General features: G+C 40.6%; 1 protein-coding gene across 1 annotated transcript in view; it reads left to right on the top strand.

Moving 5' to 3' along the window:
• LOC106567287 (metabotropic glutamate receptor 4) overlaps positions 1-7,380 on the top strand; it is a 331,632-nt gene extending 324,252 nt beyond the window's left edge. Inside the window, exons 10-11 of the mRNA XM_045693162.1 lie at positions 3,267-3,513; positions 6,267-7,380. Coding sequence (XP_045549118.1) covers positions 3,267-3,513; positions 6,267-6,316 — 297 coding nt within the window. The 3' untranslated portion in view covers positions 6,317-7,380. The remainder of the gene's footprint in view (positions 1-3,266; positions 3,514-6,266) is intronic.
• Positions 7,381-12,757: the final 5,377 nt, after the last annotated feature.

Consider the following 12,757-nt stretch of genomic DNA (forward strand, 5'->3'; position numbering starts at 1 on the left):
GAGGATACGAAGTGCCAAACTCTCCGGGAACTCAGAGTAAAAACCACAGAAAAAAATAGCAAGTATCTTTTGGATCCCCTGCTGTGGATGTTTTGGTTATAAAGATAAGTTCTGAATCATGTGAACAATTAGCTCTAATTGAATCACCTTGCAATCACATGGAAGGGGTCTTGTTACATAAGAAGGCTCTTGTTCATTTTTTTCCCTTGAGGCCCCCACACCATAGGCCCCCACACCGGCCCTTTTTTACCCTTGAGGCCCCCACACCAACCCATTCACATTTTGTGCAAAAAAAAGTTTAGACAGGCCCACTGGGCTAAAAATGGACCAGCCCATCTGGCATTTGCACAAAATGCTAGATGACCAGTTCACCCCTGCTCATGCTTGACTGGTAGCAGGAGTAGAGTCAGCATAGGAGATTGTGGGTGGCAGCAGTAGACTGGCAGGTAGCGATAGGGCTCTGTTAATTGTGTCATTGTCTCCTGGTTGAAAGGAGGGTGGCACAGCACCAATCTCTCCTCTGTGTTTGATAAGGAGGACAATGCAGCTGATTGCCAGGGTTGTCAGGACAGGGCTAATCATGCATGACGATATGCCATACTCTGCCAATCTGGGATGTTTAACTTCTATGTAGAGACAATGGAGAGTATGGGTTTACATTGCTATGGCCATACACATGACATAAAGCTTAAAGAGCAAATATAAGATTTGCATAATGTGTTCTTAAAAAAAAAAATCTTTAAGGTCTATCCAATGGTTTCTTCAAAGTTTTATAAAAAGGGAAGCACTGCAGCAAAAAGGGAAAGAGGTGTAATACAGTATGTTCTGTACTGTACTGTGGAAGCAGATGATACATGCTCATTTAAAGCACAAAACAGCCTTAAATATATCCCTTATCTGGTCTTACTTCAAAGGAAGCTTATGCTGGCTTCCAACCACTGCAAACGACAATAAGTAATGACTAACATCGCAAGCATTTTTGTTGCAATTAACAAACCTCAGCCAATGGGAATACAGAAATAAAAAAATGCAGAAATAACCATTCCTGAATGCAGCTAATCTTATTAATACATTAATGTTCCAATGTTTTTATCTGTTTGGAGACGCTGCGTGATATTAGGAACCCAGATACATTTCTGGCACGTGGGATAATGCAGAGAAGTTAGAGGTAGGACTGTAGATGGGCAGGAGTGTAATCGTGGTTGCTTGAAGGGATGACCTGTTTCATGAGGCTGCCCCCATCTCACTTAACGGTCCCTGGCAATGTCTGCCTTCCACTGACAAAGGCGCCAGCATGCACAGGGCCAGGGATAGGACCATTTGGATGGTACTGTAGCTGCAGTCAGGTGCAGGCAGTCAACACGAGGCACGGCTGGTGACAGTCCATTATGTTTGATTGATCCAACCCTGCAATCCAAGTGCTGCAGCCCCAACTCCAACCAGGTCTAGCAATTCCATACAAATATGCATCATTTGATCATCTTAAACGATAAGGCTTTTGTTTCTAAGGTATTTCTTAAGGATAATAGGGTGCTCATATTTTGGTCATTTAAACCTATACTACGATGTGAATGTAGTTACCTTTAGCACCTGAAACTCTGGAATGAAAGGCAGGGGCTGAAATAGCAGCTGGTTGGAAGGAGCACAGATTTGATGCCTAATCACTTTGGAGAGAAAGGTTTTTCTGCTCCTATAACAGAAATAATGGCTTTGCATGCTGAAGTCTGTCTAGCACCATTTTCCTGCTGTGGCATGAGGCACATTGGCGATCATATCAGTTTGTCAAGGCGAATCTATCTGGATGAGACCGATGGACGGGGACATGGGTCCTGGCCCCCCTCACAGAGGTACTCCACCCTGTACTCCGGAGAGGCAGCAATATTGTGCCGGGCTCACTCAGGGACGTGTGTAATCTTCTCAGGAGATTACATACTCCCCCTCAGTCCCCCTATTGCTCTTACTTTGCTCAGGCATCCTGTCTTCTCAACCAACGTTTCTTTAGGGGCTTCATATACTGCATACATAACATATGTTATGATTCAGTAATACATTATTTTATTTTGTTAAGTCTTTGGGACATATGGCAGGCAGCACAACCTCTTTAAATGTATATTATTGGCTGACTGAAGTTAGAGGTGCCAAAGCACCACTATAACTATTGTTAGATTAGTTATAGCTGTTGACATTCTCATGACAGAGGACCTGTCGGGTTATTCCCTGTTGCCATACCGCTCAGTCACTCATGATGTCTGCAAATGTAATGTCAGTCTCCACCTCAGGCAAATCTGTTAGGGAGGTGGCTGGGAGCTGTGTTTCCAATTTACACCCTTCTCCCTTCTTTCATCAGTCTCGGAATAGCTCAGCAACCCTATCCCAAAGGGAGATGGAATTATGTTCCAAATAACAAGTTGTTAACAAAAAGTATTTTGCAGTTTTGTAAGAGGATAACTGTGATATATGTTCACCACAGAGAGTACATTTATCTGATGACAATCTTCCAATCTTCAACATATTATCTTTATTTTTTACAGATACAGTGCTTTTTTATTGATGATGTTGTTTTCTACGACCATACTGAATCAGCCGTACTGCCTAACAATGCAACCAGATGACCTATATGATCATGTAATTCCATTGAGAATATTATATCATTTATATGGAAAAATCACTCTCAGGCATTGTATTGATGTTCTCAAGATGTCTCTCCTTGATCCTTGCATGTAGCCATGTTTTCTGTGCACAGCTGTGAGTCACAGCTGTCTTTACACTGAGTCGATTCCAACCCCTCTACCGCAGCCCGGGACCGAGGGCAAGACATCTGTAGTACAGTCACTCATTGCGAGGCCTCCTCCATTAGTCACATATCATAAACAAACAAATAAACACACCAATAAAAACACAAACAGGAGTGGATGAATCATGCAAAGAGCACTTGAAAACAGAACAGTGTGCATGTGTCCACTCCCTGTGTGTTATCACATCTGATGGTGGGGGTTTGATATTGCTGGAGAAACTACTAGGATACTTGGGTGCACTCGTACGTGTCTAAGTAGAGTTGTTTTTGTTGTAGTCTTGCATAAACAATGTATAACTAGTACTAGAATGTACTAGAATGTACTCTCACAAAGCCAAAGGTCAATGCTGTCGTGGGGAACCATATCTTGAGTAGGCTACCCTCGTCTTACCCTCTGAAACTGGATCATTTCTGTCTTAACTTATAACAATGTTTCTCTTTTTCTTCTCCATCTCCCTCCTCTCCTCCACAGATGTACATCCAGACCACGACTCTGACCATCTCCGTGAGCCTGAGTGCCTCTGTGTCTCTGGGGATGCTCTACATGCCCAAGGTCTACGTGGTCCTCTTCCACCCGGAGCAGAACGTTCCCAAGCGCAAGCGAAGCCTCAAGGCTGTGGTCACCGCGGCCACCATGTCCAACAAGTTCCCCACTAAGGGCGGCCTCCGGCCCAACGGAGAGGCCAAGTCTGAGCTGTGTGAAAGCCTGGAGACACAAGGTTAGCACAAAGGACCTTGGGTTAGGGATGGAGCAAGAAGGGAATAGAGATCAGGGAGGAGAGAGGAAATAAGGACACATGTTTAGTTATTACAGCACTCTGTCCTTGAGTTTATGCCTTAAAGTCATTGAGTAATTTCGAGGGGAAATTATTGGGCTATAAAAATGAAAAACAATCCTCGCTTTTATGTAAACATAATTGATTTCATTGTTATTTTACACCTCAACAGCTTTGGGAAATTAGCTGGTGTTATTTTCAGGATGCAGGGAATTGGAAGGGCATTTTTTTTCCTGCCAACCCGTGTGGCATTAAGCATCGGCTGATGCTCTAAAATCTGGTACTGTCTTCAAGCAGGACATAAAGAGCAGAACAGGGTGATGTGGATCGATAGGAAAGGCTTCATATTCAGGCGTCATACTGTAGAGCTGGCCAGGTGTATTAACTCTCCAGCCTCCAGCCATTTCATTGGTGCAATAGCAGTCAGGATTATTGCTCCAACACTTCAGCTCCATCCGACAGTAACACAGCTGCCGTGGGCAGAATGAGCAAATGCCGTAATTGTAAAAACATGTATTGCAAATCATGGGGAAATAATTAGATTTATGGATAGTCACACTCATTCATCCAGACAGAATGATGTTTCCCTGTATCTAATGCATCATCAGTAAATATTCCCATCACCTTTGGAGAATCAAAGCCAATGTTGTGAACATGTTTGGAATTCTTGATTATAGTGCTATTTGAAATATCCAGTTGCACTTTCTCTGAATGTAGATGCTTCCCCAACTTCACAGTCTGACACCTATACTATGACCCCTCTGGCCCAAGCCAAGGGACTAACAGCTGCTCTTTGTGCTTGTGTGTCAGACTGTGATGAGGGAGGGGATCCCTGTGAGAGACTTTAGACACACAGGTAACGGATGGAGAGCCTCTATCAACTTGCCTCTATCACTGACCACGTTTTACCCCATTTACTTTGTGCTAATGTTCAGTTGGATCCTATGCCTGCCTAAGCTATGTTTGCACTAAAACTCACCCACAGCTATAGCACCTTAGATTGTGTCAGACAGTTCTCACGCTCACATACACACCCTTGACACACAGACGTTGATGTCGGTAGACAATGTTGGCGTGTTGTACTGCAAATGGCCTGAGAGCGTGGTAACAGCGTGATGGCAGCCGATGTGGGGAGATGACACCACTCTGGGCTGAATGCGGGGGACAAGTGATAGCCGTGCGTCCCGTGTAATTTGTTTCCCATGTTGACAAACGGAGGAATTTTCTGTAATTGCTGTAAAACAACAATAAGAGGGGGTAGAAGGGCAAAGACAGATGGATCTGCCAGCTCCAATTCTTTCTGGACCATCTATTTTTTATCTTGGCCTCGGAGCGCATAAATATTTAAATAAGGTTCATTTATCAGTGCTGCTCTGGGAGAGGTTCTGGGTGGAATGCCCCCCACTATACATCCCTTCCCTCCAGTACCGTTGCCCTCCAACCACCCAAGCTGTCAGCAGTCGGCGCTCAGATTTATCCGCTCTGACTCACACAATCAGCGAATGCTGTTGTGGACAAGATTGGCAGATTTGTGTGGCGATTACACTGCAGAATGAGCAAGCTGATGACGGTGATATTTAGAGAGGACACACCATACGTACACACATACATAAATGTGTGTGTGTGTGTGTATTGCAGGTAGAGACATATGGTAATGTTGGGTCACAGCATGTTAGGACACTGCCAGCACTGGTCTCTCAGTCCACTGATGGCTGTTATGCCCTAAGGCTATCTCCCCTGGATTGTCTGTCCATGGCTGTGACACCAAAGCCAATCCGAAAGCTGCTAAACCATATTCAAATGTATATTTTCTCAGGAATGACAACTAATATCGGTCACTTCAGGTTAAAAGACGTGAACATTTTGTAAACTTTATACAGTATCTCGCACATCTGGTAATTGAGTTATACAATGTTCACCATGTACTACAAAGACACATATTGTATTCTATTGCTCAATGTTATCACAATTCTAAAAGACGTGCTCTATGCTTTTCTTCAATGGTGTTATGTCTATCGACATGGTGCCGCTGCATGCTTTGCTTGGTGCACAGAGATCTGCATGTAGTTACGGAGCCTTGCATTTGAATGAGTACTATTGCATCACATACTACTGTATACTGTTTGTTAAACTAACTAACAGCTGCAAAGGATACTTTACCATGAAATAGTCTTCACTTATAGGTGAAGTTGCAATTACTGGTTACAATTTGTATTTTAAAGTCAATTCCAGGACTATATATATCCATGTGGAGACATGTTACAACAGCATCCTGATAAGGAATCCAATATTAGTTGTGTTACTAGCCGCATCCACATCTGTACCCTGCTCTGCCCGACTTTGCATCAGATCAAGGAAATCTGCATTTATCTGCAATTTACAGTTGGCAACACATTTCTCAGGAAGTGAAATCATTATTTTAATACTAACCACAAAACATGAACATTTTACTCACTGCTTGCTATTCATATCAATTACCCTCTTTCACTGTTGGTTCCACCTGTACTCCCTGGTGACACTTGGGTCTGATAAAGTCGTGCATAAATAGAACCTGTGCAAGCAATCACCTTAATGGACTGGAAGATGAGCCCTTGACAGATGCTTAAATTAGCCTTTAATGAATTGCCAACATCTTCATCCACATCTTTTCCTTCCTGTCTTTTCTCTCTCTTCCTCTCTCATGACCCTATTCACAGCATTGGCCTCCAAGCAGACATACATCAGCTACAGTAACCATGCCATCTAAGAAACAGACAGTGGAGACCCGGCTCAGAAGCAACAACCTGCGTGTGGAATGAACGAACACCAGAACTGGAGCACCAAGATGCAAAAGCAGTGGGAAATGGGGAGAAATGAGAATAATCATTCAACATATTGAACGGATGTAAGTATTTTCAAGAGGACCAGTCAATGCAAGGCTATTGAATGCCAAACAAAAGCAGTGGGAAGGTTTCTAGGGGGGTGGGGAGGTGCGGGTTTCAGGCAGATATGACAGTGATGTCTCCCCATCCCCTTTGTCACATGTCACAGAGACATCAGACAGTCACATTTCCAAATTAAGTCAGTGTTTTCCTTCTGGAGTTTATAGAACAGCTTTTCTCTTCTGGTGTTTTGTATGAAGCTGATTAACACACTGGCTAACTCCCTGACAAACACCCTGTTCTGTAGTGAATTGAGTTTTCTCTCTGTGTGCAGCGGTGTTGTATCTCTCTCTACCAGTAGTAATGTGCAATTATTTGCTTCCCCTTCTTCTCTGTCCTTTCCAATGAGGGTGAAAGGCTGAACACAATATCTAATTTGTCAATAAGACAAATCTGTCAAAAGAAGTATGTATAAGCAGATGAAAAAGCATGTTATTGCTGTGGGTTTGTCTTCGTTCAAGCCCCCAAAAAACTAAATATTAACCCTCAGGCTCTGTAACATTTACATTATGTTGTCATCATTTTAATGAAGGTCATAGTTGTGAAACAGAGAAAACAAATATGCAACTTTCCAACATCGGAATATTCATTGTTACAGCATGGGTCCAATAAATGTTTCCTTACCATCGTGGACAGTACATAAATATATCAGTGGGTTTTCCCAGATGATGGCTATACCATATCTGACACTATCTTTATGGTCCTTGTGTACAGTCCTAGAGCATGCCTGTGGGAGCATAATATGTACTGTGCTGTGTTGTCAAAATCTATAGAATGCAACATGTGAGAGGATTGCGGTTCAATAGTCCCAGTGGCGTTATCATTGTGGACTATTACACACGTGTTAACTTTTGCAGATGAACGCAGATAAAAATACGAGAAACAGCCATAAGAATTAGCTAACAAGTAAATGCATTGTATGTACTCCACATCCTATTTTTCTGTGAAATACAGCCTCAACACTACAGCCCATAGACAGCTGAAGTGCAATGCTTCACTGCATCCAAGCTGGCATCATTACATGTGAGAAGATCCTTTCATGGTCTTGTTCCATTAGAAGTTCCATCTCAACATGTGACGAATTTGGAATCTGTACCAGAAATGTCTAACATAACATATAGGCATTTGATGGCACGTAACACACTCTTTGGAGCATCAGCAGTGTTCTCCATCCAGTGTTCACCATCCTTAGTTATGTTATTGACTCTTTTGCAAGGCACCTGTGATTTCAGTAAAAGCGCTTGTTCCTTTCATGTTACTCAGAGAGAGGAAGTCGCTCCAAATCCACAAGTGAATTAACTTTAAGAGTAAGCCTATCCCTGCCAGCTCAATAGAGGAAACCACTGCATAAAAATAACAACAAACAGAGCTCTCATCTCCTTCTGTATTGTGTCATGGATCCAATGTTGTTAGTCATACTGTGTTGTTAGCCTAATTTCATCATTCCATTTCTGGAAAAGTACTCAGCATTAATGTTATAGTATCAAAGCCAGTCAATTAATATAGTAAGAAATAGATTGGCAAGATGCTGTGTCACAGCCATTCATATCATGATGTGAATAGCCATTGGAGAAATGATCCAATAAGCTCCAGAACGAAAACTACTGTAAAAAAAAAGAAAAGATAAATAAGATTGGAGAGAGGACAACCCTGTCTGTTAATTTATGATTCTCAGCTCTCCGCTTCAACAAAGATCCCAGATGTTGCAGCAAAATAAAATGTTTGTATTTTTCATTGTTTAAAGATAAGGTGTTGTCTGATTGTTTGTGTTTGTGAATATGATGATTTACTGCTTTTTGCCTCCAATTCATCTCATTTTTTCCAACACTTTGTCCGTGTTGCAAAATAGTGTGTAAGTGCTGAATGGCAAGTTAATGTACGTTATTAAAAATTGATTGATCATGTCTGCTTTATGTACTGACCTATTAAAAAGGAAAAAAAAGAGAAGAAAAAATACAGTGCCTGGATATTTATGAATTATCTATAGAAAACATGAAAATGTGTAGAGCATGTCAATTTTTATACAAGATATTTCTAATAAAATACTGTTTTGCAAAAAAATGAAACTGTTGCTTTTTTTTTATTGTTAAGGTCAGAATTTGACATGTTATTGATTACCTTGTCTCTGGGGAAATCATAGTACTCTTGGAGTCCAAGAGATAGGGATATAGAGCCCAAGAGATGTGGGGAGAGCTTTTTACTTGAGCCAGTTGGAACAAATCATCATTAGTATTCTCTATCTGCAGGACATACTGTACAGTACTGTAGTGAAGACAATACACAGGCAGGGGGGGCAACAAGCTTGCCCTAGCACCACCCCTGCAGCGTTCAGGAATGCTAACCTCCTACTGTAGCCCAACAGAAACAGCCATTAAAACCCCAGCCTTCATGCCTTGTTTTTTTTTCTTCAGTTTAAAGGGATGTCACTTCTATTATAGACAATGTGGTCAAATGTGATCACTGAAAATGTATTCAAATTCCAAAAGTGTTCTTTGAGTGGAGAGAAGGATCTCTACTTTCCCACAACCCCCACTACCCCACACAAAAATGAATTATAACAGAAAAACAAGTCTAAGTCGAATATTGTGAAATTAAGGATTTTGCGAGCGGTCATGGTGATTAATCACGTTAGTAAAAATGGCAGGAGAATAAAGAGATCCATTGCACCAGCTCTGTTATTTCATACCATTGTTTTCATTGCCTAATAATTCTTGATATTTACTTGTGAGACCAAGATCAATTAGCACATAGTGTAAGATAGTTCAGTTACCCAGTCTTGTTCAGTTGAACTGTATCCTGTTCCAATCATAAATAGTAGTTTACATATGCAGATCACAATATGTAAGGCGATTTAAAAAATACAAATGTTTTTACATAAAAGCTAAGGAAAATAATAGCCTGGAGACATTGACACTGACAGTGCTCACTCTTCAGTGTCAAAGAACAGCTAAGGCAAGTGTTATTCTATAACTGAGAGGGATGACATACAGTACCACATGCTGTATCTGTCAGTAAGAAACACATGTTGTAGTTTTCATCTGTTGTGTTGTTTTATCATGTGTCTAACATCGACATAAAACTAATCTGAAGCTATATTGTATACATTTTCATATGACATATAGAAAAGAAAGAATAAGTAATGAATCTCTTTTACATGGTGAATCCTTGTTGGTATTAAAGGAACAGATAGGGAATTCTAACTACTGCATGTCTAAGATGCCACCTGGGGGAATAGTCCTTGTTGGTGAATTTCCACATTCAAATCAGACAGCATATCCCATCCAGGCATTTGCATGGCCTTGGGCCAAATCTGAGCCTTTGCAACATACTGATACTGGCAACGCTCATAATATTGCACATCGTCATTTCCACTGTTGAATCATAAAAGCCATGTAGTCTGCCAAGGGAAATGTTGTCAGGGGGATTGCTAGAAAGATGAATGGATGTTACCATCTGCCAGAGATAGAAAACGAAAAAGTGGAAGGGATTGAGGTGGATTTACTGAAAGACTGTAGAGCTCCTCAAGGCCAAGCCAGTGCTGGGGCTTTGCTACATGGTGAATGCTAAGCATACTTAGTCGTGCTCTTTTGACCACAGTACAACAACTACTGTATAGTACAACATGAATACAAATCAGACACCATCACGCATCATGAGTGACAACACAATGTTTCACACATACAGAGAACTGAAAGATAAAGGATAAGAACAAAGGGTGTTGAATTAAACCCTTAATCTTACACCAGATCGGCTACAGATCAATACTGTAGATTCCCCAGCCTAACAAGAAGTGGGAAGATGTAATTCCATCCATAAAAGCTGTCAGGGTTATGTGATGGCACCGATGAAAGGCAGCTCTGACAAAAACACCTGTCCATAGCAAATATGTTTCAGCCTCTAAATGTGTCTTCAGAGTGATCAATGAATAGACTGTATCATTGGTCTTCTGGTGGGTCTCTATATCTGAGTGGGAAAAAACAGAAATATATGAAACATCAGAAGAATTGGAATTACTATGAAAATAGCTCAGTTGTTAATCTCTAAATTCAAAATTCTCCAATAGAAAATGCCTGCATTCTCCACCATATCTGGTGGTGCTGCCATAACTGCATATTCCAATAAGGTGTACGAATAACACTTGAGCAGCTAACACATGGGGCTCCAGGGAAGATGGTGAGAAGCACAAAGGAAATAAAATTAACTTTTGCATTGATTAAACATTTCCCAAAAAGAGAATGTCTCCAATGCAGACCTTGGCAGAAAATAGTTGTACTTTGTAGTTTATTTGAAAATACCAACTTTTCAAATACTAGAGGTAGATAAATATAGCTTATATAGAGTTTAATTTAAAAGGTAATTATTTTCTTTGATATTTAAATACAGGTCTCAGAAAACCAAATCATATTTGGAGGTATTTGAATATATTGTATGCACGTTTTTGAAAACAAAAAAATACTTAACTTCTTCGGGGTAGGGGGCAGTATTCGGAGGTTTAGATGACTGAGGTGCCCAAAGTAAACTGCCTGTTACTCGGGCCCAGAAGCTAGGATATGCATATAATTGGTAGCATTGGATAGACAACACTCTGTTAAAATATTGTCTGTGGGCATAACAGAACTGATTTGGCAGGCGAAATCCCGAGGACAATCCATCCAGGAATTTATTTTTCTTAGGTCATTGGACTTTTCAATGCTTTTCTATGGGAAAGTCTAATAATTAGGACCCAGATTGCAGTTCCTATGGCTTCCACTAGATGTCAACAGTCTTTAGAAACTGTTTCAAACTTGTTTTTTGAAAAATGAAGAAGTATTCCTATTCTTTCGAAGTATCACTCAGAAGGACTCTAGTCTTTTTGCGCGCGTGAATGAGTGCGCGCTCCATGTTCTTTTTCTCCGGTATTGAACACAGTATATTCCATCTTAAATTGTATTGATTATTTACATATTAGGGTACCTGAGGTTGGATTAGAAACATTGCTTGAATTGTTTGGACGAAGTTTACAGGTAACTTTTTAGATTATTTTGTAGGCATGTTGGGTGAGTTGGAACAGGTGGATTTCTGAATCAAACTCGCGGACATATTTGGGACATAAAGAAGGACTTTATCAAACAAAATGACCATTCATTGTGTAACTGGGACCCTTTGGATTGCAAAAAGATGAAGATCTTCAAAGGTAAGTGATTTATTTTATTGCTATTTTTGAGTTTTTTGACACCTGTGTAGGTTATGAATTTATGTTAATGCAGGAAGTAGGTGAGACGCTGTCCTCAGACGATCAAATGCTATGCTTTCACCATAAAGCCTTTTGTAAATCGGACAAAGCGGTTCGATTACCAAGATTCTAAGCTAAAGAATGGTGTATAACACTTGTATTTTCATGAATGTTTAAAATTACTACTTTTGTATTTTGAATTTCACGCTCTGCAATTTCACTGGATGTTGGCCAGGTGGGACACTACCGTCCCACCTGCCCCAAAGAGGTTTTAATCGCTGCCAAACATTTGATGAAGAACCAAAAAATACAATAGTTAGTTGAAATAGTCAAAATATATGATCAAAAGCACATGGTTTGGAGGGCTCTCAGATATGAATCTTATAGCCTAGAATTAAATACACGAGGGACATGGAATCACTTCAATATTAGAGTACAAAACTTTAGCAGCTTCAAAATGACTAACAAATATATTTTCATAATGAGTGAGACATAAGGTAACCTGGTAAGCGATGGTTGAAATAGCAGCGCTGAGGAGGGCATGTGTCTTGCAGGTTCCTGCTCATCTTTGCTATTTTATGACGGTTCTTCGGTTAATTATGACTTTTTTGCTCAGAATGTTTGTGCAATAATTTCCCATGGCTGTCAAACACATCTGGATCATGATTCGGAAGCTAGACACTTATCTCAGTCTCCAGATCTGGAATACTACATTTGCTCCCTGCACAGCAGGCAAACCTGATGCTGCTGACCAAGATGACCAAAGGCAACACCGGTGATGAAGAAGAGGAAGGGAAAGGGGGCCTTCAAGTTAAGCTGAAAAGACGGGCTACAGGCATTGGCGGACTTACCATTAGACAGAAAATACAATTATCTTAGGCCTCATACAATCAAAGGCTGGGCATATATACAGTATCAGTCAAAAGGTTGGACACACCTACTCAAGGGTTTTTCTTTATTTTTACTATTTTCTACATTGTAGAATAATAGTGAAGACATCAAAACTATGAAATAACTCATGTAGTAACCAAAAAAGTGTTAAACAAATGAAAAT

Source organism: Salmo salar, chromosome ssa13 (genome assembly GCF_905237065.1).
Source record: "Salmo salar chromosome ssa13, Ssal_v3.1, whole genome shotgun sequence".
NCBI lineage: Eukaryota > Metazoa > Chordata > Actinopteri > Salmoniformes > Salmonidae > Salmo > Salmo salar.